We start from the raw sequence: 26,031 nt of genomic DNA on the forward strand, positions 1-26,031 counted from the left end.
GGTGCAATTTCTCTTAAATGACATTTTGGCATCTTTGTTTTGTATGTCTGAAACTTTCTACGTCAGTTAATTTCTTAAAAATTGATTTTGAAAAAAATACATTTTCAGCCAAAGGGGTAGCAATAACATTACGACCTCAAAAAAATTTACGTCTAAAATCTCCTTAGAATGTAAAAGTAACTAAGTACGCAAACTGTGAGTAAATCAAAATCACCGTAAATACAAGTTATACGTTTTCTCAAGAGACATCCTACCTTCTGTGTAGTGTCCTTGACAATTGATTGGTGCGGTTTTCTGAGTCATCATAATCTGGAAAAATAAAGGGAGATGTCATGGAAAACTTATTAGTGACAAATTCTGGGATCAATATCAGTATCTGGGCAACTGCCCACCTACCCCTCCCCTAACTCAACAACAGTTGAGTTTGGGAGGGGTAGGTGGTGCGCTGTTGGTGCCGATGATTTGGAAAGGGCACTTGTCAATGAAATTATAATGGGTTGAAGAAAAATTTTACTCCACTGTACGCACGTTTCCTAAACAATTTCAAAATTCGTTGACGTGTCAGCGACTGGTGCAGCGGCCAAGGGCTATTCTAAGCTTTTTAGAGTGCTCTCCAAACTTCTCAAGTGCATCACATCTCGATGAACGCAGCTGATAAGTGAAACGATTGTTTTTATCAACGCAGTAGTTTGAAAGTGTTTCGTAAAATAATTTCCACTAAAAAATAAATCCACTAAAATCAGAACGCACAATGTGAGAAGTTGACCGGCTATTACACGAAAATACCAGCTATGTTACGATACAATTTGTTGAAAAACTGTCTGATAAACATGTTGCCCATCATTAAAACCGTGACAACCAGAGGGGTATCTAAGAAGTTGTGCAGCTCACCTTAAAGCAGGTTGAAGCAAAAAAGGAACGAAGATCACTTTGAACAACATTTTCAATGAAACGACGTAACGGTAAAATGTGTGAGTTTGGTGCAGTCCTGTAAAAATGAGCAAGGAGAGGTTAACATCTACAAAATCGATAAAAAAAGGGAGCAGTAGAAACATTAGCAATAAGCACAACCTTTACATTCTCTATCTATCCCGTTAACCAATTATTTAATAAAGGGGGTAAGTTGCTATAGAAACTGTGGTACTGCGTCAGTGGGCGGTATTACACGATAATTTGGTCTTATGAACTGAGTTGATGATGTAATTTGGCCACCGTATAGAGGTTCTAAAGCCGACGTTTCGAGCGTTAGCTCTTCGTCAGAGCGAGCCAATTATATAACTTGATTTTCGCTTACCACTGCGTCAAGAAATCTTCCACCATGTGGTGAAGGCGATCTGGTCTAGGAAGAACAACTTCTTTTGTTTCTTTAGGCAAAGCTGAAGAATAAGTAGACAGGTGGTCAGAATAATGGAAAATAAAAAATGGAGCATTGCTTGATGAAACGCCAAATTATAAAACTGACTTTGTAAAGATGTATGGCGAAAGTAAAGAAAATCGATGAACGTAAGTAGCTGAGGAGCTTCGTACCTACCACTTCCTTAACCCAACATTAACCCTTACTAGTTATCAGTTGACTGGGGAGGGGTAAGTGTGCAGTTGCTCAGATACTGATATTGATCCACAAAATCACGGTTAACAACTTAAAGGTGAAAGGGTCAAAATAAACAAGGGCTATCCAAGCAAAAGTCAAAGAAAGTAATGTAAAAGTGATAAAAAGGACACCGTAAGGGAAAAAAAAGAAAGCAAGAAATTATATTATGTGGTGTTACCTGTCGGAGGTTCTTTATAAAAGTAGATGACCGGATGTAAAAAGTTCGATTTATGCGCCTCTCCTGGTTCTCCGGTGGCACGGTCTGACTTAAACGTGTCCTTGCTGTGGTGAGAACAAAGGAATTATCAGCGGGCAGGGCTTACAAAATTTCAAATTCCTAGTTTTTAACACTCAATTCTATTTTCAGAAGGAGTTATTTCTAAGCTTACTGAAACAGAAGGCAGAGAAAATGAAATCAAGATCTCGCAAGAGACAGAAAGACCGCCATGCTCACACAATGTTTGCGCAAAAACACAAATCGGTTATTTGTTGAGCTTTGCACTCACCCAGCTCCAGAGAAATCTTTGCCATACTCCATATTGAGTACTATCATTGGGCCTGCTGGACGACCAGTGAACTCTGACAGAACAAGAAAACAATTTCATTCTAAATTGAGGAGTATACCCTTTTTTCATAAGGAGGTCTTACCAAATTACAAGCTGAGTCGAGCAGTAGGAGAACTGGTGGACCGAAAGAAAGTCTCAAGAAGAAACGCGACGACAACAGCCAAGACAAAACTTATGAAGTTTTGCGCATCAGTTAATCTGGTTCGACTTTTGACGACGTGATAAAATTCTGTTTGAACTATGATGTGGGTCTCTCTCGTAGGGTGTTTTTAACAGCCACTCAAACCCAATAACCCGAAAATCCATAAATTTGGTTTTCTTTCCTGTGCGCTGTGAATGGTCCAGGAAACTCGCGCAACCCTCTCAACCAATCAGATCATTAGAAAACTAAAGCCAATCATCACTTGGACATTCGTGTTTTCCCGCACTTCTGACAATTTGCTTGTGTTTAACAAACTTAAGTTCTCATTGCCCGTTGTAACACCTCATTTAGGCTTTGGTTTCCCGATACAGTCGAAAAGTTCACAAGAGAGCGTCTCTTTTTGGCACAATTTGACGCTAACGAAGCGGTCTTTCCTATGATAAAGAGCAAAAGTAACACGACAGTAATTATGTGTGTCAATCCACCCACGATACCAGATCTCGTCAGAATGTTGACAAATTGAACAATTGCGCACCTACCCCTCCCCTTACCCAACATTCACCCTAATTTGTCATAAGTTGACTGCTGTTGGGGTAGGGGAGGGGTAGGTACGCAGTTGCTCTGATACTGACTCTGACCCGAAACATTACATGATGGCAAGCTGGAACCAGACCTAAGTTATGATCTACGTGATTTAGTAGATCATGAAAACATTACCTTCAAATTGATGTATAAGTCTGATTGGAAATTCCTCGTAGTATTCTACTTTTCCATTATCACCTGAAGAAGCAAGACGTAATATCATATATAACTGATGCTTTGCTTTCTCCTTTCGAAAGCAATGACCAGCATCCTCGTTTTCCTAATTGGACAAAAGCATCACAGATCACATCGACTTCTAAATCCTAGAGCTAAGTAACGAGGATGTTTGACAGAGGGAAATTTTCAATCAAGTTTAGAAAGTAATCTCACAAAGCATAAGTTTCTCATCACTTATATCTTCGATTGGTTTAATTTCCCCTCCTTCAATTTTTTCAAACTTGTCCATTGTTTAGACCAAAAATCCCACTTTTTTCAATCGTTGGTATTTTAATTTCACGTCATCTCCACGAGGATGCAATTTTTAATGTCTTTCTCTCACAAGGCTCGTTTTCAAAGAACTCAATCTAAAATTTATACTCACGCAATATCATGACTTCTCCGAGGACCCCAAACATCTGATAAATCCCCTGTTTGAAACAGACAAAGCTTTCCATGCATTTTACACACGTATGAAATTTATGTAAGGTCAACTATATATTTTAACAACGGCTAGCAAAACCCAAGTTAAAACAAAAATTTCATACAAGAGATGTGAAAACTTCATCGATTGTTCTTATTATTTGTGAGAAAACAGTGCTGTTGTCAGTTGACAATCTGAGCGGAAGTCATCATCATAGTCAAGCGGTGAAATCTGTAGAGTCACTCCACTCTGATGATGACTTCCGCCCAGGTTTTCGAAAAATTAGTCCCTCTCACCAAGTCAAATATACTTCACGAGTTTAAACCATTTGTTGGAAACTGAAATCTGGACATAAAATGGACCTCGATTGATAGATAAACACAAATTTATAAGGCAAAAATTTCCTTAGTTCTAAAATCAGTTGAAAACTGAAATGAGAGTCAAGAGAGAGCTAAGCGAGCATATCACTTAGAACATTAAGAAATATCAAAAAAACTAACCGACGCCTCATTAATCCTTTTAAGTATCACATTCACAACTTCTACAATGGGTACTGTCACGTGAGGCCAGACTACTTTATGGTTACGCCATTCCAACACACGATGAAGAGTACGTGCTGCGGGAGAACAAAGTATTATAGCAAAAGTCAAAGTACTGTTGCTGACACAGTCAGACAAGAAAAATTGCAATCAAGTATTCTATTCTTAATTTTTAATAAGGGGACCACCGGCCTAAGCCTGCAACCGCGCTTGAAGTAACAGAACTAATACCCAATGGAAGATTGTCCAGTTAGCTTAGTGTTTACAATCGTATTTTGAAGACCTGCTCTCGACCAAATCGTTTGAAAGAGCTACTTCTAGACTGCAAAGCCATGCCTAAGCCGTGAAACGCTAAAACGAGATTTCATTATAGTTTGAACCTGATGTGATCATGGTTTTTAATCATTTTGCCAGCTTAAGTTTTTTTACTGTAGTAACTTTGATGTGTACTTTAGCCTCTACCATGTTCCTATATCTAGCTTAAAGTTATATAGATGATTCAGCCAAGTTTAAATCAAATTTACCAGTGTATCGAAACCCGTGAATGAATCCCCCTGCTGATTTTCGGAAGTCAACAGAATGGGTGTTTGTTCCAGCTGCAACGCAAACAAAAAAAACTACGTTCCAAACTAAATTCTTAGATTTACATCATAAGAAATGTATGGCAAACAGCAAAGAGAATGTAAATTTTAGATCTTGTGTACGAAACTTTTCAAAAAGAGAGTTAGAGTTGTATCTGCAAATGCTGCAACTTGTTGGAAAACAAATTGCGTGACCGTCACGCCCAAGATTCCTAGCAAACTTACCAAAATAAAGTCTTGGAATTGAAGTAGACTCGTAGCTCGGTTTGATAGCTGGATATTTTTTGGACCGCTTTCCTCTGCTTGGTCTTGGCTTAGTTGTGTTGTCAAATATGGAAAAGTCAAACTGACAAAAAGAGAAGCAATTTCTTAGTACAAAATTCACTAACTTCCTGTTAGCTACCTACCAAAGTTGTGAGGAAGTTTAATCCCACGTTGCTGAGAAAAAAAATTTTTTTCAACGCCAAATATCTAACAATTATGACACTCTCTTCAGTTGAACTTTTTAGGTGGGCTATTAGTTTAACACTTTGACTCCTAAGAGAGACTAGCATCTAATTTCTCCTTAAAATATCACCCATGAATCACACATTATGGTCACGAGAATAAAGGAAAGGATCAGCAACAGAAGATTCTGATTGTTAAACGAATTCTCCTTGTCAGCACCTTAAGAAATTAACAGAGAACAGTGTGGAGAATATGGACACTGATGTTAGGGTGTAAAATTATTTTTATACCTTAAAACCTAGGCAGCGTATAACGCGATCATAAGGCTCTCTCACAGCAAAATTATCAGCTGAAAAAGAATCATTGGATCAAAACATTTTCAAAGAGGATAGGTGACACTCTTTCTAACAAACACCACGACAATGAGAAAACGCAAAAATTAAATTGCATTTAGACAATGAGCAGTCCCTCATTTTCGGCGAAGTCCGTTGCGCGAGTTAATTAAAAAATCGGCGAAAAATGTTTTTTTTAGCTCACCGCGCGGTGCACTAACACCACTTCTTTTCTCGCTGATTTTTCAGGACTCGCGCGACAGACTTCGCAGAAAAGATGGGACCGCGCATGGTCTTAAGTGGACTTAGTTAAAATGCTAGCTTACGTTTACCATGTCAAGCACAGAAGTGTAAGTTTTACTACTCAGGCTTGGCTTTTATTTGAGAAAGATGAGGTTACCGCAGGTTTTAAAACTGTCTCTTCCTGACTCTGTTTACTCAACCAGAGCTGTTATGGTTATTATAAGAGTAGCCATGACGGTAATGTGATGAAGGTATCTGACAAAACACCTGCACTTCTCACACTTAAGTTCATGAAGAATATATCTCCAAATAGTTAAAGTTGAGTTTACTGAAGATAATTTTAAAAAAATTGATTAAAATATTATGACCTTCCATTATTATCACTTTTAAGAATACAAAACACTAAATTGACATTAATGGTTCATTAAAGAATAGGACTGCAGTCCTCCCTTACGTGCTCTTCCACTCTCTGAGATTGGCTGGTCTGCTGTGACAATGTTCTCTCCAGTGCCGTCAAAGGCATCAACAAATAGTTTTCCATCTCTCTTAATGACGGCCATTTCCTCTATAGGAGCCTCTGAGTGTGTAAAACATTAACCCAAAAAGGTATACTAAATAAAAGTGTGTTGGATTTTCTTCCGTCTGAACAGTATTGTGAAGATACTTACAATATCATCCTAAGCAGGAGCTTTCAGCAAACCACATTCTTTGGGAGGGTGGGGTGGGGGTCATGACTGAGCTAATAGGTAGTTATGTGTACAATAATTATTGTATTGACTTAATCAGGCTTTAGACACATTGATGACTGCCAAGTGAAAAGTGAATTGACGGAATTGGAATTAAAAATCGGTTAGGCAAGGTAATAGAGCTTACCCAGTAACGCATCCAGAGATTTCAATTGATACGTGTCCAAGATTCCATTATTCACGGCTCTGTGAGAAGAAACAAATTTAAACCAGTTACAGCTAAATCAAATCAGTGGAAAGTTGTCTAAGAGAGTCTTGAAAGGCTGTATACTGCAGTTATCACCAGTATGGCTGAATATACTGTTTCGGTTTATGTGAAGGAAATGTTTGGTAAGGTTTCTTGTTTTCATAGCGTGTTGAAGTAGCAATTTTGCAACCGAAGAAAAAAAGAAATGTATAACTCAGCTCTTAAGCAGTCAGCTGTGTTGTCTGCGTGTAATTTAACACTAGTTAACCGTCACCCCCCAGCTGATTAATGGTTCATTTTCCTTGCAATACCAATAAATTCTCAGTAGAAAGGTGACGAAGAAAGACAAAGATCGACCTATGTGATACTGCTTGATTAAACGTCAAATTCTCCAGAGCAAGAGTTATGAGAAATGTAATAACAATGTGAAGAATTAATTTGGATCCTTGAGAGACCATGTACCATACCTCAAGTCACCAACATAGTGGGTTTCCCAAGACAAACGAACCCTTGATCTGCAATGAAATGAAACTATTAAATTAAGAGTACCAACAAATTCATTAACCTATCCAGTTATCTAAGGGTTGGTTCAAAGTTAAAAAATAAATTTAAGAACAGCCATTTCCCTGATGCATCTCTGATAATTGCTCAAAGGAGTTATATTTGTGTGCATCTTAATAAATTTAAGCTTAAGCTTAAAATCCATCATGTTCCATCTACTCCATCTGTCTTAATGTTTTCCTTTTGTAGCAATCCTTGGATTCCTTTAAATACTTATTGTCCCTTTGCTGTCTTCTATCTCAGTCTCCAAACCACTATTTAGTAACCTCTTTTAAGCTGATAGAAGTCTGCACAAGATTATCATAACATCATGAGGTAGGCCCTCCAAAAAGTAACTTAAAAATATGCTTGACAAGGAACAAACCTGGCAAACATGTGGATTAAATTGGTAGCTCCCATTATGCTATCTGCTGTCTCAAATGCTGAGTTCCCTAAATCAAGCAATGAAATCAATAAGTGTTATTGAATAGAGGTTTTTATTGAGAAAACTTCCCCCCTCCCCAACACTATCGGACATCTCACCTCTTCCTACAATCAGTACTGTTTGCCCCTCATAATCATCAGGATTTGTTGAAATATCAGAGTAACTCTAAAACGTTGAAAAAAAGGTGTATGTTAAGGTCATACTATTGTGAAGTATTAGGAGTATCTTGAATACCTCTCATAGACTCAATTTGCAACTGTATTCTAGATGTCAGTCATCTCTCCCTCCCCCCTCCCCCCCCCCCCCAGAAAAAAAGAAAGGTGGAGAGTGTTGTGTAACAGCCTAAAAAAGGATATAAAATCTAAATCTAAACTTTGAGTTAGTTTGATCAATGTAAATGAATTGGTCATGATTTAAAAGCAGGAAATTAATTACATCAGGGTTGATTCTTGCCGTCAATTCTCTGAACAGCCCTCTAGCTTCAGAGTTAAATGTTGGATCAAAGCATCAAAGTGCCTTCAGTTTGTAAAGCTGTCATCTATCAACCCTGATTATCAAAATTGTTGAAATATTTCCCCTTATCTTCCCCTTCATCAATGTTTTTTAGGGGAAACTGGACCATTTGTAAGAAACCAACTAAAAGAGGGAAGCAGGGTCTGTCAACAAAATTTAACAAGGGTATCATCATGATATATTTCTTTGTAAACTATATTTTTTAATGACTAGTAAGAGAATTGGGTGCCACACAAAAGCCTCTTACTGATGGCTTTCTCAATACTCATCCCCTCATTCTCCTCTCATTCCTGATATTGCAACAAGACCTTCCATCCTAATCATTTCTGGGAATCAAAAGGCCAATTTCAAAGTATCATCTCAAGGACAAACCTCTGTGTACTCAAATCCTTTAAACTTTCTGGGGAGATTTTCAACAGCTATACCAGTACTAACCAAACAGAAAAGAACAAAGCAGTTAGCAAGTTAGACAACCAAGTGAGTACTACAACTAACAGATTATCAAAACAGGGTTTCAATAACTTTTTCCATAAGCAGCCACCAATAGCATAGACTGTGCCCCAAGAAAGGGCTGTAAGGTGAAACCCAGACATGAAGTGGTAGGGCTGAACAGAAAGCGGTAACCATGCATGATATTTTTTTAAGTAATTCATATCTATCATCTTTGAAAACACAAGTTCTTCTTTAGTTACCAGATAACAAGATTCTTGCAGGTGTATTCAGTCTCATTTTGATCTTTGAGGTGAAAAAGAGCATCATCCTCTTCCCCACTTCTAGACACATGCAGTATGTTTGTGTTGTACTGGACTTTCAGTTTGAGCTTGGTGGCATAGTCATTCAGATATCTCACCTAGAGAGAGAGAGAGATGATCAAGTAAACAATATTTCAATAATTTTTTATAATAAATGTATGCCACACAAGTATTCAGTTTGCAGAAAAGGGATAGCTCAACATCTAGAACACTTACCTATGGGTTCTATTTCTAAACCTGGTGTCACATGAAGGTGCAACTGTTTTGCTTTTTGTTAAATAAATATCTATAATTAGTATATTTCATTACTTTTTCATGGTGAAAGGTTTGTCCTTCTCTAGGAGACATGATGGGCCAATGGTTAGTGTGCTGTGCTACATATCAAGAGGTCAGGGTTCAAGACCTGGCTGTGTCAATGACTGTTGTGTTTTTGGGCAATTAACCCAAATGCTAGAAGGTAATCTTGTGATGAACTAGCATCCTATCCAGGGGGGAATAGTGATACTCCTTGTTGCTTTATGCTAAGGAAACCAGGATAAGCTCTGGCTGGTGGACCACTTGGCTCAAGTGCAGACTTAACCTTACTAATCTTCCATAAGGAATATAATCATTATGATCAAGGTGATGGGTCTATTTAAATTGGAACAAAACTGTGAGGTTTTCTTTTTGGGGTAAAATGTCTGAAAGCTGAATTGGAGTCATCCCTGAAGAGTTGAGCAGAAAGATATCACACTCACCAGGATATCAGCATCTGGGAAAAACTGTTTGGAATATTTAGTCATTAAAAGAGACTCATCATCACTGAGAAGTGAATTCCAATCATGACGCATGTTAAATTCTTTATTTGTTTTCCCTGAAAATGAAAAAATATGTTGCAAATCAACTTAGTTCTGGAGGTTTAAGTTTCCTCAAGAAAGAAAGATAATCTAATGTATCACTCAGCCTTTGGAAAGCTGAAAACTTGAATTGATACAAGATGTTCTTAGTTTTTTTTCAAGAATTTTTGAGATGTCTCTAAGTTCATATGTATAACTTGTATTAGGATAACCAAAACATCATACTTCAATCCTCAAGGCCTTAAGATAAGACCATGTGACAAAATAGAATTTTTTGTTTCTTAATTGATTTTTAATTTTTTTACTTTTCATAACACATCAATAACCTTTAATGGACAGTAAGGGTACCTCAGTCTATTTCATTGTTCTCTGCTTAAAAGGATGCAGTCAAAGTGTTGACCATAACCCTAACTTGGTCATATTCATTGAACATGAATGATAGATTAATGCAGTGTTTTAATTTAAATATTCTTTAAATACTACAGCCAATAAGAACACATCATTTTGTGAAATCATTCATGCAGACCCTTTCCCCACCATCCTTAAGTGAAAGAAATGCTTCAGTCTACAATTTTATAGTCATTACAAATAAGGGGTACCTGTGTGTCTCTTGTTGATAGATATTAATTTCCTGTGTCTTGGATACTTTGTATAAAATGCTCCTGAAATTTTGGTTAAATAAGACATAAAAAATATTGGTAAAGTTTAAGTTGGCATAAGTTTACAACAAACATCATGTGCTCTGGCATTTTTCATAAGTCAATTAAAATTGAATGTAATTGTTGCTGATTTCTGCTCAGGAGTGGATATGTAACTGGAATGCAACTCACAAACTAAAATGTCCTCACACACAAAAATTTGGTTTTAAAACTGTAATTTCAAATGTCACAAATCATGTTATCCACCAATGTAATAAGCACATAAATGACATTTTCAACTCTAATCATTCTTATCCATTTTCCAAACTAACTTAGTACAGAAAAAATCATTAACCCTTTAACTCCCAAGATCTGATTGACAATTCTCCCCTCTAGCTGCTACATATTTCCTTGTAAATAAGTTATGAGAACTTGGTACTAGATCAAGATAGCAGATTCTACCTGATAAGTTTGAATATTCTCATTACCTGTTTGCTGAATTGAGTATGCATGGATATTATAGGGAGAAGTTTCATGTTAATCACTTCTGGGAGTGAAAGGGTTAACTGTGTATGTTCCTTGTTTGCTATAGCTTAATAAAGTTGCTCCGCATAGTTTCATTTTTTTCTTTAAGGAATATATTGCCAAAGAAAGGCAGTGAAATGATAACACTGATTTGTTTTCCCAACCAAAAAGCTCTAGAACTTTGTTATAGGTAAATCAAAGTGAATTACCTTACACAGATAGTATAGGCTAGAAGAAAATTGTTGAGTTTATACTTATTGAAAAAGTGAACACATGTAAAATGCAAGAGAAAGAAAAAAGAATTGTGAGCAACAAAAAATATATGGTCAAACTGTACAATGAATTAAATACCTCTAAGTACCCGAGGGCAATAATTGTGGTTTTACTTTTAAAAAGTTTATTTCTTTCTTTAGGGTAAAGTGTTATGCCCATCTTATCATTGAGTACAATTTTCTTTTCAGTATTACAAACTTAATATTTAGCAATATACATTCAGAGAAAGGATATTTAATTACTTAGAGGAAAAAACAGATGTTCAGGTGCTCATTATATAGGGGCAGCTGCTTTCTTTCATTTTCCAAAAAAAAAGTAAGAACAATATTTACTTGAATTTTACATGAAAAGAAATGTCATATTACTGTGTCCCAACATTTTCATGTGTTTTATGACTTAAAAATGGTGTAGTAGTAGACCATCCTAAATTTCTAAATCTGACTGCTCAAAATTATACAGATCATACAATAAGTGATTTGTTAGTAAAATTTCCTCATAGCCCCATACTATTGTAAAACAAATCTGTTTTCCCAATGGAAATGTATTGATTTTGTCATTGTTTTCTCTGTCCAAGAACTGAATGCATAATATAGTATGGGCATGTGCGGAAATTTTACCCTTTTTTCTCCGGTCTACAGAAGGAAAAAAATTCGATGTGCTAGTTCTCGCATAACAGAACCTATGTATAAAACGCTGAACCGGAAGGAAATCAAAATGCAACGAAGAATAATATTATCTCGAAGAAAAGAAAATCGATTACACAATTATGCAAATGTTGAAAGCTAGTTGATATTTCAAACTTTAATCCTCGCATCACTTTCCTTCCCGAAAGTTTACAACTCTCACGATCAGATAAAGGTTTTTACATAGAAGCCTTTTCAGAGGAAGTCGACATAAGGTTCCATGGACAGTCGATGCAATTATGTTCCTACTTGACTGTCACCTGTAGCGTTCGATCTGTATCGGTTTCATCCTTATGGCAGCTGCAGATAGTTTAGATTTTCTTAAAATTTTAATTGTGCTTCTAAATTGTCAGCCACCGATTACCCTCCAAAATGGTGAAATATTGTTTAACAGTATTTTAAAACTGATTATCAATTACTAACGACAAGCAACTTTGTGAGGTTCGCCTTCAATTTCTTTCAAGAAAATTCAATCACCAAAATTTGAACGTGATTAACACCGATAAATGATCAGAAAACAGTTCTAGTAATAAAAATTATTATTGGCCCAAGTTTAACTCAGGTCTATTTTCATCAGCTAGACAACAACGTCGAATTTATTGCGACTCTGAAAACGAAAGTTGTAGAATTTCATTGTATCACGCATATTTCACACCATTCGCAAATAGAGTTGCAGGCTAAGATGAAAGTGATAAATTTAAGCTTCACACTTTCGATTACATTTAAAATATCCCCAAAATACCTGCGAGTGCGTCACGTTCGAAAATGATATAATCACGGCCTGCGCGCTCAAGGTAAAATCCCAACTGAAGCCCTGAAATAAAAAATTCAGCTAGTTCAATACCAACAAGTGCACATATATTTACAAAACACATCGAAACTGCCAAGAGATATTGCTCGTTCCAACTTGAAAAAAGGACAAGAACTTAAATTTAAAGATGATTTGGAAATCACTCACCTCCCGGGCCAGCTCCGACAACACAGTACTCATGATGAACGGCATTTCCAGTTGATTTCAGACACGATAGAGTGGAAAAAATAATGAAGAGCAGACTGGTTAACCGGTTCATCACGCGATTGAAAGTCGTTTGTAAAAGCGATTAGCGAAAGGATGGAACTAAATTGGTGAGATTTCAGTGACTTGTTAACTCTCAGTAGGCATAGAATCCCATGCCAAAACAGGAAATCGATGGTAAATATCGTGTTTTTAACATTCTCAGCTGGATCGTTATTGGCTGCCGCAACAACAAAGAAACGATAATAACTATTGTCTTTTACGTCATTTAACTGTATTTTTCAATGGCGATACAGGCATCAAATAAATTAATCAATTCGTACGATTGTTTATCGGAGCGAAAAATAGTCAGAATGACCGAGTTGCTTGCTATTCTAGAAGAAACTCGTTTGACTTCATGCGTCATTTTTGATCGCCATGCAAAACAGAGTGAAAAAATGGTTAAAATTTCTAAGCGCGTATTAGTAAATAATTAACGAGGTGATTTGAGATTAAGGTATAATGCCAAAAATAATTCTGAGGATATAAATTCTTTTGACCAAATGCTGTTGAAAATTGTAGGTTTTTTTTATCTTACCGAACGGTAGGCGCTTATCTTGTACCTTCAGCCGCAACTTTTAAAAATTATTTCGTGTTCGTCTTTATTTGGTTTATTTACTTGACAATCCGGTGAGATTGCTCCTGGTCCCTTTTTTGGCTAAAGTTTAACATTAAAGGCGTGTAATCAATATTGAATGAATGACGAAGTCACTGTGAAATTGAGCTCCGTGTAAACTTCACATATGCTTCTTTTGTCGAAAAGCAGAAATATATATTTTTAATTACAGCCCACCCTTTTCATAACATTTTTTTTTTCAGAAATTAACCGAAAGTTTGCAAAAAGGAAATTGAAATGGGAACAGCGAGTGGTTTTCACGATTTCTAAGCAACATTTTCCCAGAAGAAGTATCTAATCGATCCTATCATGTCTCACGGAAACGATTAAAAGCATCGAGTCGTCGATTATTTTTTCTGAAAAATTTGAATACTAAAAGAGCGAAATAAAGCTATGAACCAAGCTGATAAGACAACTCGATCTGAAAACCGAGAATTGTCCAAAAACGCAAAGTAGAGATATGTAACTTAGAGATTTTGAGTAGTGAACAAAATTATCTCTAACTGATTGATATGGTTTAGGATACTACCCCTTTTTATTGGAAGAATTTTGAAACATTGTGACTTCTTGTGCGCAGACACGTTGGAAAAAAGGCTGTCTGTAGCTAAATAATAAAAAAAAAGTCGAAGAAAAAGAAATCTTCATGGCTCTCCTAGCGGCTTCCAGAGGTGTGAATATCAATCGCCGTTACGGGAGTTATCAATAACCATGAGTATCATCGGCTGTGTTTGACGACAAAAAGAACAGTGAGGTATGCATCTGAACTCATTGTACTGTGAAATCGTTGTAACAAACACTGATGCGGAGTTCAATGATGAAACTGAGGTTCGAAGGTCGAAGGCTGACCGACGGAATCTCCTTTCGGGTGCCCTCTCACAAGAGCTTAAAAACAATTAGAACAACAAAATCGTAATTTTAAAAAAACCTCCGAAATATTTGCGGCCGATTATGGTAAAGTCAGTTCTGGGAATACGTGATAAGAGATTTTGTAAGAGAGTTTAAACATGGTTTTGTGTGGGATGTCGTTAGTAAAAATGTCCTTGGCCGCTCAAGAACATATGAACCCAAACCCATGTTTGCTAAGATATCTGCTAAGGGCTTTCACATAGATTTTTTTTACATGATCGCCTTCAATAGCTTTCGATAGCTTTCCTTTTCTCTTACACGGAGAATAGCGGAAATTACTGTGTCAGCTTTGACACAGGATGCGTGGAAATACAAGAGAGCAAAATGAAACACGAGGATAAGATAACTTCTCAAAGATCTAAAACAGGATGAAGATGAGAGGGGACTTCCTGTTATCGAGATGTCCTCTCTGATGCATTGCAGAAAACGAGGGCGGGGGAGTTTTCAACCAAAGAGACATCAGTCAACGCTATTGTAACATCTTTCTCTATGTTCACAGTGAGATGACAACAATATGTGAAACTGAAAGCCTGCGGCATCATTTTATTCTGTTTTTTAAATACACAATGTTTTGTTTTCTCGTTTTTCTTCATATTCATACTATCTGTCCAACAATTATTATTCAACACAGTATCGTCTAAGACATAATTTTTTGTAGTCTCATTGCCCGAGTGACGAAAGAGCTCCGTTGAAATTTCTCATTAAATATCAGTCAGGGGCGTGACACAATTTCAGCAAGCTGGACGGTGTGACACCTGACGTGACACCACGTGTGACAGCTGGTAGCTTTAACCAAAGTTACCTGTAATTTCCTCTTCCCAAATTTGAGTTATGGATGCAAGTGGTACAAGCCTCTTTTTGCCCCTCAAGCTCCATCAAAATAAACTCCTGACATGTTATTTCTCTTTAAATTCGGTGAAAAATAACATTTTTACAAGAACCAGCTTTTCATCTTCAGGTGCATAAAATAGTGGCTTCTCCAGAAAGGGAAATTGGACTTAAACTGTCTACCTTCCAGCCTGCATTGCTACAACAAAACTTGAAAGCACAACATCGCGCCTATATATTAGAAAAAAGACACCCCAAACTTTTATTTCCAAAATCTAGATACGAATTCTCTTGTTGTCTGCTATTCATAGCTGATAATTTTGGTTCTGAGAAATTGATAGTAAAACTTATGTAAACAAGATTCCATGGTTGATATTTAATACTGGTCGCCCGTAGGTTGTGAAAGGGCTAATACCATGTCCACCGAGACAATTTTTCACATATTTGTGGTTAATGAAGCACTCGATCAAGTTCTTCCTCCAAGAAACAAATCGTTATCATTAGAAGACACCTTCAGTTCCCTGTAGTCTTGAGATCCTTTCTCGAAGGGTTTTTTTTTCACTGAACACAGCCGTCTTTTTCTCCAGATTCTCTTTCATCTTTAAACCCTCGCTGGCAATCATTTTTATTTGAGCATCATTTTCTTCTGATAGCTGTCGCCTAACATCAGATATTTTCTAATAAATTCTGCAGAACTTCATTCAGTTTTGTTCCACTCTCTTGACACAATAGTCTAAAATTTCTAAAAGGAGATATGTAGCAACGTGAGAATCACACAAAAAAACATGAAATCACGAAATTGTGCATTAGTATATGTCAGTAGTAAATCACTACGCAAAGAGAAAGCAAAGTAATTATTGAACGTACTTTGAATGATCTGCTTGTAAGCGTTAGCAGCTGGTGATTCTGGTACTTCGGATAGAAATGATTTTCCTTCGTCACAACAGCGACCAATCCTGGGATCCAGCGGTACTTTGCCAAGAAAGGGTACTTCCATATCAGCCGCCATTTTCTGTGCCCCTCCTGTGGTAGGTGGGAAGATCTGCGACTCTTTCTGCATCAAAGACGAAAACAAAGCATTTCAAATACGACGAACTCTTAGTGTCTCAAGTCTACCAGATTTGCCTCTCAAAACAAGCATGACAGCAACTTCAGATGAACCCACAAGTTTCCTACTACATTTTGGCCTTTCCAATCAGATCACTGATACACACACATATTTGTGGTCCTTTTTTCCTCATTGCGAGGTCTACAGAAAGAAATCAATCTTCTAGACTTGATTGTCATGAAAACTAAGATTCCAATTGTCATTTATGAATTTTCTTTTTCAGCGTTTCCTCTATTGGTTCTTTTTCAACTGACTAACCCTTTGACTTGCAAGATGTTTTAAAATCAATTCTCATTTATATTTGGAAGTGGCAGCTTTCCCAAATTTGCTGCAGTAAGTCACTGCATGGTATCAAACTACAAGATAAGATTATCAATTGTTAACTGTGTAAAAAAATTTTACACACAAATACCTTGCAATTGGGACAAATAAATCCACTCATATTTTCCACCACTCCAATCACAGGCATTTTCACTTTTTTACAAAAATTAATTTCCTTACGTACATCAAGCAATGAGACTTCCTGAAAAAGAAAGATATTAGAAGATAAACCACACCCAGGAAGTCCATTGCCTTAACTACAATGTCACCATCTGACAACTATCAAGAGGCACAATCAGAAATACATTAAATTGTACTTTCTTTTCACTGATCTATAACTGGAGTGTCAAGTTTGAAATAATTCACTTTTACAGTTGAGTCATTATACTTAACAACTTGGTTAAAATGTTGACGAAAGCCACCTCACAAAATTATTGAGTAATTGATTAAGTTGTCTTCAAAATTATTCCAGTGATTTCATCTCTCACCTGAGGAGTGGTTATGATAATAGCTCCATCAACATGTGTGTTACTCAAATACTGGACAATTGACAGGTGCTCATCAGAGGTGCCAGGAGGGGTGTCCACCACTAGGAAGTCTACATCACCCCAGTCAACATCGCGTAAAAACTGTTTGATCAAACCTGTAAACCAAAAACCAGTCATGATACTAGATTAGATGACTGTTCAGGTAGACAGGCAAGACACACTGAAACCTTTGCTCATCTATGGTGAAGATTAACCCTTGACATCCTAACATCAGTATGTATAATCTCCTTATTGTTATCTACACATTTCTAAAGGTGCTGACAAGGAGAATTTGTTTAACAATCAAGAGCCTCTTTATTTGGTGATCATTTCCTTTATTCTCATGGTCTTAAATGAAGGATTCAGCAGTATTATTGTAAGGAGAAACTAGATTCTGGTCACTCTTAGGGTTTAAAGGGTTTATGATGATATGTACCTATTTTGAAGACTGAATGGGAGGGACAGACTGGAAGTTTCCCCATCTGGTTCCACACAACTCAGTTGATAATCATTTCATTAGAGATGGTAGTCATTTATTTTCTTCTTCCTTAACTACTGCTCTCAGATTAGAGGATGTTTGCAAATCCAGAAATGCCTCAATTTCCCGAAATCAAGGCATTACCCTTTCCTTGATGCCTGGGGAAAGAGGGATTCACAAAACTATAATAACATTTTCTTAGTCTACTCAGGCAATTGGATTAATAAACACATTGTGAGTGGCTGTTTTCTTGCCCAAAGGCTGCTGTGAAAGGACACATTCTTACCATTTTTCTTGGGTCCCCTCCAAATGACTGCATCACTGGGGCTGCTTAGCAAGAACCCCACAGACATAACACCAAGATTGTCCTCTACATACTAAATAGAACAGAACCAACCTGTTAACTCCTTAACTTCCATGATCTGATTGCTAATTCTCCTCTCTAGCTAATACACATTTCCTTGTAAATCAGTTACATGAATTATATGTTAGATCAAGGTAAAAAATTCTACCAGATTAGCTTGAGTATACTCATTAGCTGTTTACTAGATAATGTACCATATAATGATGTTGTAGAGAGAAGTTACAAATCTCTCACCTCTAGAAGTAAAAGGGCTAAAATGTTTTTATTATGAAAAATAATTGACTCTCTCTCTCTCTTTTCTCTCTGTTGTGAAAGGGGTAAGGGGTTTTGAGAAAAAAAAATGATCACTCCATTGCATCAACAAGACAAATCATAAATTTAATATATTTAAGCTCAATAAAGAAAATAAGACTACTATGAAAGCCACATACCACAGGTGACCATCCTGAACCACTTTGGTGAACCTGTGAACAAAACACATTGGTTAATTAGCTGGAAAGTAATGTTACTGTCTTTTCTTTAATATTACAATAGAAAACAAATTGCATTAAAAGAAGAAGATTAAGGTGAACTAAATGATGCATTCTGTTTATCAGATATTTTCTCAGAATTGTTAAGCATGTCTGAGGTGTGTGTAGCCTTCACCAAGAGGAATTGAAATCCCCCCCCCCCCCCCCCCCCCCCCGTTGTCAAGCCAGTTGGTGCTTTTGGGGAAAACAATGAAAATATGTTTAAATACATTTAAAATATAAAATGAAAAATAAAAACAACCAACCCATCTTTACCTGTTCACCCTCAAGACCCATCACTTTGGGTATAGAAGGGCCACAGATATCAACATCCAACACTGCAATCTGAAATTCATAGAAAATATGAATTCATAGAAAACAATGTTAATGTTGTTTTGTTTTTAGTGTTGTTTTTCCTGTAAAAAAATCCTGAAGGGGTTGATCTACGAGAGAATGTTGATGAGAATGAACACTGCCCTGAACAAATTTTCTCTATCACTTCCTCTAAATGTTCCAAAATCTATAAGCTTCAAACCATGCAGATTTCTATCAAGCGCATCATTAAGAAGAAGTGGTACATCCATGGCTGTTTTTTTTCTTCCCACCACCCTTTAAATCTTATGGATTTCTCCCTGTAGAATTATGTAGAAGTAAAGTTTTTGTCATGAGAAACAGTTTAATTTCACCTTGGGGGAAATATGAAAATTATGCATTCAAATGAAAGACTCAAGAAAGAAGATCATTGTACTTCTCTGAAACAAATCAAGACCTGAAAAAAATTCAAGCTTGAATGGGATTCAAATCATAAATTAAACTAGTGTGGCAAAACAAATACCACTGCAGCACTCTCAATGAAAAATTGGGCACTGTGCTTCTATAATCAACTTTCATAAGTCATAATTACAGTACTTGACTGCCATGATCTTTCCTCTACTACAAAGAATTGTACCTGTTTGCTTTCATCAGCAGCCAGACCATGAGCCAGGTGGGCTGTAAAGGTACTTTTCCCAACTCCACCTTTACCAGATAGCACCAAGATCTTGTGCTTGACAGTTGTCATTCTTTCCTTTACTTCCTCCACAGCTAAAGCAAGGATATAATTTCTTTATTTAGTGAATTGAAAATCATTAAAAGGAGGTTTTATGCCTACAGCAATTTGTTAAAAGTTGTCTATCATTACTGCTTTTCATGACAAGAACATTTATAAAAGGTGCAGTATTCTTGTGGCAAATTCAAATTGCCCCCTCCTGAATCAGGAAAGTTATCATTCATAAAAATATATCATTCTCTTTGGTTCCTAAACATTCCAATAAGATGTGCTTATGAACTGTCTCCTTCAACACAACTAAATAGGGGACTACCTAATTTTAAGTAGGGATTGTCAAAATAATCCTTTGTTGAAAAATCCTCCCTAAAGCCCCTTCACAGAAGTAGCTCATTCTCTAACAGGATACAATTTACAATACAAAACACATACAGCACAATGTTATATTAGATTAGAATAACAAATCTGATTCCTTGATAGCAAATACAAAGATACCCAAAGGATATCACCTTGAACATAGTGGGGAGTGAAAATTGGAAAATGAAGGGCTTATCTGAGGTACGTCAAGTCAGTAAGATTCATTGAGGCTCTGTGTGTGTTTGGCCGACGTTATGTACTCAGGGAATTCTTTCCCATAAAGAAACACAGAGGCAACCCATGACGACGTTTGTCTACGGGGAATGACGGTGCATATTTTTATTTTTCGTCTCTTGTTGGTATCGCAGTGAGGTTTTGAAGGAATAAGAGAACTTTTTTCATTAAGTCATGACGATCCGTCGGGGAAAATTTTCTGTCCCATTGGGCGTAAGAAAAGTAATGTAAAGGTCAACCTCGATCTGTGGGAAACACAACATACGCACGTAATCATGTTAATAATGACAATGCACAATTTTCAGTTTTTCATTTCTCCACTTGAAATGGGAAAGAAGGAAATTTTCATTACAGCAGTATGTAATATGAGTTTTATGTTGCTGCGAAATGCAATCAAATTACCTGGATCTGGTCCCAAAGGTTTGGAGGAGGAACAAATATTCTGGTTTGGACATCCTTGACAAGCAGTCCCCTTCCCCGCCTGCTCACTACCCGTTCCTGGGCAGTCTGTTAAGATAGAGGAAAAATAAATTAAGTCAGATAAAAAAAATCTCAATGGTCAATTTTTCAGATCGCGCAGAGAAAATGGAAAAATACACAAAATCTTACGTTCAGGAGCATTCTCCGGAACGTCCGCCATATTGTATGTCCCAGCGAGCCTGCGATTAAAAGGTACATCAGGCGCATGCTCTTCTAACAGCAAAGAAACATGGCGGAAGAAGGCTCGGGTAATTTTTTGTTAAGCATTCCGCCTTATTTAAATGAAATTAATGGCTTGAATTTAATTTTTATCTATTTGAATTATCGGCTTATTAAAAAAGTAGCATTTTATTTTAGCGGTGGATGCAGAGGATAAGTTGGAGACAGAACTGGACCCTTGTCGGTCCAAATGTTGTCCTGAAACTTTTGTCGAAAAAGAAACTGAAAATACGAATGAAAAGTCCAAGGAGGATTTTAGCGTCGAGGAGAAAGAAAAAGACACGACAGAAGAAGAGCACGCTTCGTCCAGTAGGGAAACTGCGAGTTTTCGTGTTGTTTGGAACAAGAAAAACTATGAGGTCACTTTTCCTGTGGATGAAACAGTTGATAGTCTCAAACAACACATAGAGAAGCTCACAGGTTTGGAAAGGAAACGATTGATCAGTTTTGCTCTAAAGAGTTGTGAATCTGCACACGATAACAAGTGTAAATATAGAATCAGGCAACTCTCAGTCCTTGCCATGCACTTTGCAGTTTGGTTAGTCATGTCAAGTCACCCAGGTCAAGACTAAATAATAAAAATACTGAACCGCTTGACAAAAATTATTACTTGAAAGACACGATTTAAAAACACATCCCAAAATAAGTTTTAATGGTATGTGCTATGATTCCTAGCCCTGTGTCCAGAAGTCAGCATATTTTTTAAAAAATAGCTTGCTGGAGATAAATATTTACCCTCTCAGAAGAATAAAACTTTGGGGTCAAGGGGCACATACCACTTTCTTGTTCATGTTTCTTAAGGAGGAGGGCTCAAAGCCCTAAATCTGGTTCCATCTCCTCACGCAGGGAAAAAGCCACAATTGTGAGGAGGCAGTTAGTTTCTAAAGAGACCAATTTGTTGCACTGGTGAGCGAGTTAAACAATTAGTTGGTGTCCAAAGAGGGGCAAATGATTAAAACCTTCAATGCACGGGGCAGTTTTTCTACCTCTCTCAACTATTACCTATATCCAAAGAAGAGCTTGAAGGAGCTAATCTTATCAATAGATAGGGATGCTAGTTGTTAGTATGGAAATCCAAAATTCAATCTCTCTACCTTCTGTTTCTTTTCAGCTGACCCATTGGTAGTTTGTTGTTTGGCTGTGTTATATGGTTGAGGTTTAACTTTATGAATCAATGTGTTTTTGTATCTCTCAATCACAGGTTTACCAGTTTCAATGCAAAAGCTGATGTACAAAGGTAATGGAGATCAAGAAAAAGTGTCTTGATTGGTATATGAGTTTCTAATTCTCTTCTACAGTTACCAACCTATCTCTTATAAATTAGTAAGGAGAAATTTGTTTTGTATCAAGATGACAACCTTTTAGCTGTTATTTTTCTCTGTTTTCATCACCCAAGTTTAGGATAATCTGGTTAACTGGTTAATAAAACACATGCCAATGATTCCTGAGAGTTAATAAGTCAACCAAGTACACCCTAACGTCAGAATGCATATTCTCTACACTTCTCCCCAAACATTTCCTGAGGTGCTAACAAGGAGAATTTGATTGACAAAAATCCAGAGACAGACACAAATTATTCCCTACCAAGATTTAAATTATATATATTTTTTTTCACTTTCAGGGCTAGTTAAGGATGGAGGCAAAACATTACGAGAACTTAATGTTTCTAATGGAGTGAAGATGATGGTTGTTGGCTCAACCATTAATGATGTCATGAAAGTGACACCCCCTCCTCCAGGAGCATTAAAAGATGACAAATCAGGCACCTCAGGTGGGGTGGGGTGACATGAGACATGTTTGCAATATTTGTCTATCCTCAAGACTTTTATATTTGAAAGTACATCTAAAAACAGACACAACAGATGCAAAAATGTTCTAAGATGATTTTACTTTTTTTTCCTAATAGGTTCTTCAAAGGAACCACTTAGTAAACAAAAGGTGAAAAACAGTAAAATATCATTGATTTCCTTTTAGTGGATGAAAAATTCCTATTCCATCTTTTCTTCATGAAATATTCAATCATTCCTCTGTTTGATTTGCTTTTTCAGGACTCAGAGGCACTAAGAAGTGATTTCATTTTTTTTTTCAGATGCATAAAAAAGTTTTAGACAAAGGAAAACCAGATGATGTCATGCCTGGATTTAAAAATAAAAAAGTATGGTTTTTCCAAGGAATGATATGTTGAACAATGGTTTGAGTTTGTTGGTAGGGTTATCATATTTCCTCAAATAAGCACCCTCCCACAAATAAGCCCCCACCCACTTCACTTTCTTAAATACCAGGGATACATGTTCAAGGAAACCTGTTTCTAGTGCCACTTTATTTACACCTTTTTAAGCTTCAACTACAGCGGCATCAGTACAGGTGGATAATAAGCTCCCCCCTTAATTCAGTGTCCTCCTTCCAATAAGCAACCCTCCATTTAGCAAAAATTTTGGAAAAGCACTTGGGCACTAAATCTTGGAAATATGGTGATTGGGTTTTTTGATTCTGGGCAAGGATTAGAGCCATCGTGTCTTAGAGCTAGAGGACAATATATGGTCAAATATAGTGAAAGAGCTCATTCAACTAATTTTCCTATTCAACTTGAAGCTTTGAAGGTTATGGTTATAAGATATGTACTTTACTCATAGGAAAAGTTACCCAATGTTCCAATTGCTGGGATGTATAACAAATATGGAGGAAAAGTTAGATTAACGTTCAAGCTTGAATTGGATCAAGTTTGGATCGGAACAAAGGGTACGTTACTTTTACATGTATTAGCTTTATGAATGTTGACAAGATATTCAAAAGCTCACAAACGGATTTTTTATATTTTCACCATGAGATCAATATTAGAAATGTGGTATTTTAGTGATGTTTTTTGTCTCTCTTTCAGAACGAACAGAAAAGGTACCGATGGGATCAATAAAAAATGTAGTATCAGAACCAATCGAGGGTCATGACGAATATCATATGTTGGTAAGACATCTTCACGCGAGAAAATTACTTGATCGCTTACCTCAAGCCGTGCAGTGAGGTAGCTCACTGAGAAATTTAATTTAATATGACCCACTACTAATATTTTCCCGCGTGTGCGCGCTCTCGCATGCGAATGCGATATATGAGAATAAAGGAAATGATCCCCTTCGTGAGCAGCCTTGATTGTTAAACAATTTCTCCTTGTTTGTTACAAAGAAATGTACAGAGAAGAGTATCGGGAATATTGAAACTGATGCTAGGCTGCAAAGGGTTATTAATGGGGAACATGGCAGAAGATTTTGAGTTTCATGGTAAATGAGAACGCTCCCCTGAACGAACGACCAATCGACTCCAGTTAAGAGAACAACGTCCTTAGCGCCGCGGGGATTTTCCTAGCTAATAGTTTCATTGTTGAGTTATTTGCGTTTCGTTTTAGGCCATTCAGCTTGGACCAACGGAGGCATCTCGATACTGGATCTACTGGGTTCCTGCACAATACGTGGACGCCATTAAAGACACTATTCTCGGCAAATGGCAGCCATTCTAGACAGTCATAAACACAGTGTCGCTACTGTGGTGTCAGCTTAAATACTGCGTCATTCAAGGGTTCAGTGTTAAACAGACTGGAGAGACGTTCAAAGCTGGCCCAAACATGATGTCGTTGGATTAAGTTGAAATACTTTTTTTTGCAGCTCAAGATGGTATTAAACATTTCTGCGTACTTTTGCTGCTCTAACGACGGGAACCTATTGACTTCGATTCGATCTTATTTTTGCGGTACCCGAGATGCTATTTTATTAATCTTCAACCTTAACCCTTTAATTCCCAAAAGTGATTAACATGTAACTTCTCACTATTATTTCAATGCATTATCCAGCAAACAGGTAAAGAGGATACTCAAACTTTATCAGGTTAAAGTTGTTATCTTGAATTAACGTTAAACTGTCGTAACCAATTAATCAGGAAATGTGTAGCAGATAGAGGGGAGAATTAACAATCAGATCTTGGGATTTAAAGGTGTTCTGGAATTGAGAGTGATTATGCGATTTCTAATTCTTCTTTGAAGTAAATTCTCCATTTTTTCCCCCACCGTTTCGGGTATTGCCAAGCGTGATTGTGATGTGCCAAATGGATTACGAAGCGTTCACTGACATGAAGCAAAATGGAATTACAGCGAAGGTCACTTTGATCTTTCTGTCAGATGACAGGTTAAAACTGTGAAGGGTTTGTACTGCTGAGGTAATTACCCTGGCTATTTTCAGCTTCTATTTCAGCCTTGGGAATCGGTGCTTGTTCCCCTCCTCCACTCCCACAAGTTTGTTCCATGTGATCAGTAACTCATTTTTCTTGAGGGAGGCTAGGACTGATGTTGGCTGAACGCCTCTGGTTGATAAGTGGTTATCCTGAAAATTGATACAAAAATCTGAAATTTTCCATCTTAGGAACCTTTATTTTAAATGTAGAGCAGCATCAGGAAGCCGAAATGAAGCCAAGATCAGTTCTTCGTCATTGTTTGCCGTGGTAATGTTTCCTTTTTAGCGCTGAGCTGAAGAGCTTCAAGAAAATTAGATTAAAGATCTATTTAAATTAAAATATTTTATCAGAAAAGGAGTCATATTCTTTGTTAAAACGTCTGTAACCTCGCCCCCAGGTAGTCTAATTAGCCATTCTCTGAAATTTCACAAAACGCGAGGATCTCTTGTATTCGAATGAAGGCTACTGTTTAAAACATAGGCATGCTATGCATGGAAGAGTTTTTTTTTTGGGGGGGGGGGGTAGGTGGATTACTTAAAACATTGTAAGTGATGTCTGCATTCTCACAAAAGGAAGGAGTATTAACGCGGAAAAGAAGGAAAATGTCGAATTAACTCACACACTGGACATTCATCCAGATATAGCACCGAGCAAACCAATCCAGAAAAATATAATCGACACAGTCAACAAATCATGAATCCTGCAACACAGCTTCCCGTTAAAGAATTGCTCAAATCAAAATGTTTGTTGCAATTCATCAACACCTCAAGCAATATTTGATTCAAAAGTTTTTCCACTAACTCTCGTCATGGAGGTTGTGATTGGTTGATTCAAACTACAACTTTGAATGTGATTGACAGCTTTCCGACAACAAACTGTCTGATAACAACTTAGCAAGTGATTTAGTGGAAAATAGGAATTTTTTAAAACAATCACAATCAAGGTAATTGTAATTTTAATGATTAAGTA

General features: G+C 36.9%; 3 protein-coding genes across 3 annotated transcripts in view; 1 reads left to right on the forward strand and 2 right to left on the reverse strand.

Moving 5' to 3' along the window:
• The window catches only part of LOC113673627 (FAD-dependent oxidoreductase domain-containing protein 2), a 14,498-nt gene extending 1,258 nt beyond the window's left edge, over window positions 1-13,240 (reverse strand). The window contains exons 1-22 of the mRNA XM_027190039.2: window positions 12,760-13,240; window positions 12,544-12,615; window positions 10,282-10,344; window positions 9,584-9,699; window positions 8,787-8,944; window positions 8,467-8,524; window positions 7,680-7,746; window positions 7,522-7,588; window positions 7,064-7,111; window positions 6,537-6,595; window positions 6,118-6,240; window positions 5,379-5,437; window positions 4,867-4,987; window positions 4,585-4,656; window positions 4,022-4,137; window positions 3,483-3,528; window positions 3,017-3,079; window positions 2,098-2,170; window positions 1,770-1,873; window positions 1,295-1,376; window positions 892-988; window positions 255-309 (exon numbers count right to left, since the gene is read on the reverse strand). Of these exons, the coding sequence (XP_027045840.2) occupies window positions 255-309; window positions 892-988; window positions 1,295-1,376; window positions 1,770-1,873; window positions 2,098-2,170; window positions 3,017-3,079; window positions 3,483-3,528; window positions 4,022-4,137; window positions 4,585-4,656; window positions 4,867-4,987; window positions 5,379-5,437; window positions 6,118-6,240; window positions 6,537-6,595; window positions 7,064-7,111; window positions 7,522-7,588; window positions 7,680-7,746; window positions 8,467-8,524; window positions 8,787-8,944; window positions 9,584-9,699; window positions 10,282-10,344; window positions 12,544-12,615; window positions 12,760-12,871 (1,831 nt within the window). The 5' untranslated portion in view covers window positions 12,872-13,240. The remainder of the gene's footprint in view (window positions 1-254; window positions 310-891; window positions 989-1,294; window positions 1,377-1,769; window positions 1,874-2,097; window positions 2,171-3,016; window positions 3,080-3,482; window positions 3,529-4,021; window positions 4,138-4,584; window positions 4,657-4,866; window positions 4,988-5,378; window positions 5,438-6,117; window positions 6,241-6,536; window positions 6,596-7,063; window positions 7,112-7,521; window positions 7,589-7,679; window positions 7,747-8,466; window positions 8,525-8,786; window positions 8,945-9,583; window positions 9,700-10,281; window positions 10,345-12,543; window positions 12,616-12,759) is intronic.
• A 1,652-nt stretch (window positions 13,241-14,892) lies between these two features.
• Window positions 14,893-20,826, reverse strand: LOC113673652 (cytosolic Fe-S cluster assembly factor NUBP1 homolog). The gene is made up of 10 exons (XM_027190067.2): window positions 20,758-20,826; window positions 20,551-20,655; window positions 19,462-19,595; window positions 18,789-18,857; window positions 18,435-18,467; window positions 17,926-18,016; window positions 17,123-17,277; window positions 16,726-16,836; window positions 16,073-16,259; window positions 14,893-15,947 (listed from the first exon to the last, which is right to left on the reverse strand). The coding sequence occupies exons 1-10, from the start codon at window positions 20,786-20,788 to the stop codon at window positions 15,907-15,909; spliced, it is 957 nt and encodes a 318-aa protein (XP_027045868.2). The 5' UTR covers window positions 20,789-20,826; the 3' UTR covers window positions 14,893-15,906.
• LOC113673660 (ubiquitin domain-containing protein UBFD1-like) lies at window positions 20,649-25,416 on the forward strand. Its single transcript, XM_027190077.2, has 9 exons — window positions 20,649-20,876; window positions 20,986-21,267; window positions 22,049-22,084; window positions 22,469-22,618; window positions 22,754-22,785; window positions 22,937-23,002; window positions 23,481-23,586; window positions 23,726-23,808; window positions 24,245-25,416. Exons 1-9 carry the CDS (start codon window positions 20,858-20,860, stop codon window positions 24,353-24,355), a joined length of 885 nt encoding a protein of 294 aa, XP_027045878.2. The 5' UTR covers window positions 20,649-20,857; the 3' UTR covers window positions 24,356-25,416.
• Window positions 25,417-26,031: the final 615 nt, after the last annotated feature.

Source organism: Pocillopora damicornis, chromosome 10 (genome assembly GCF_964200805.1).
Source record: "Pocillopora damicornis chromosome 10, jaPocDami1.2, whole genome shotgun sequence".
Taxonomy (NCBI): domain Eukaryota; kingdom Metazoa; phylum Cnidaria; class Anthozoa; order Scleractinia; family Pocilloporidae; genus Pocillopora; species Pocillopora damicornis.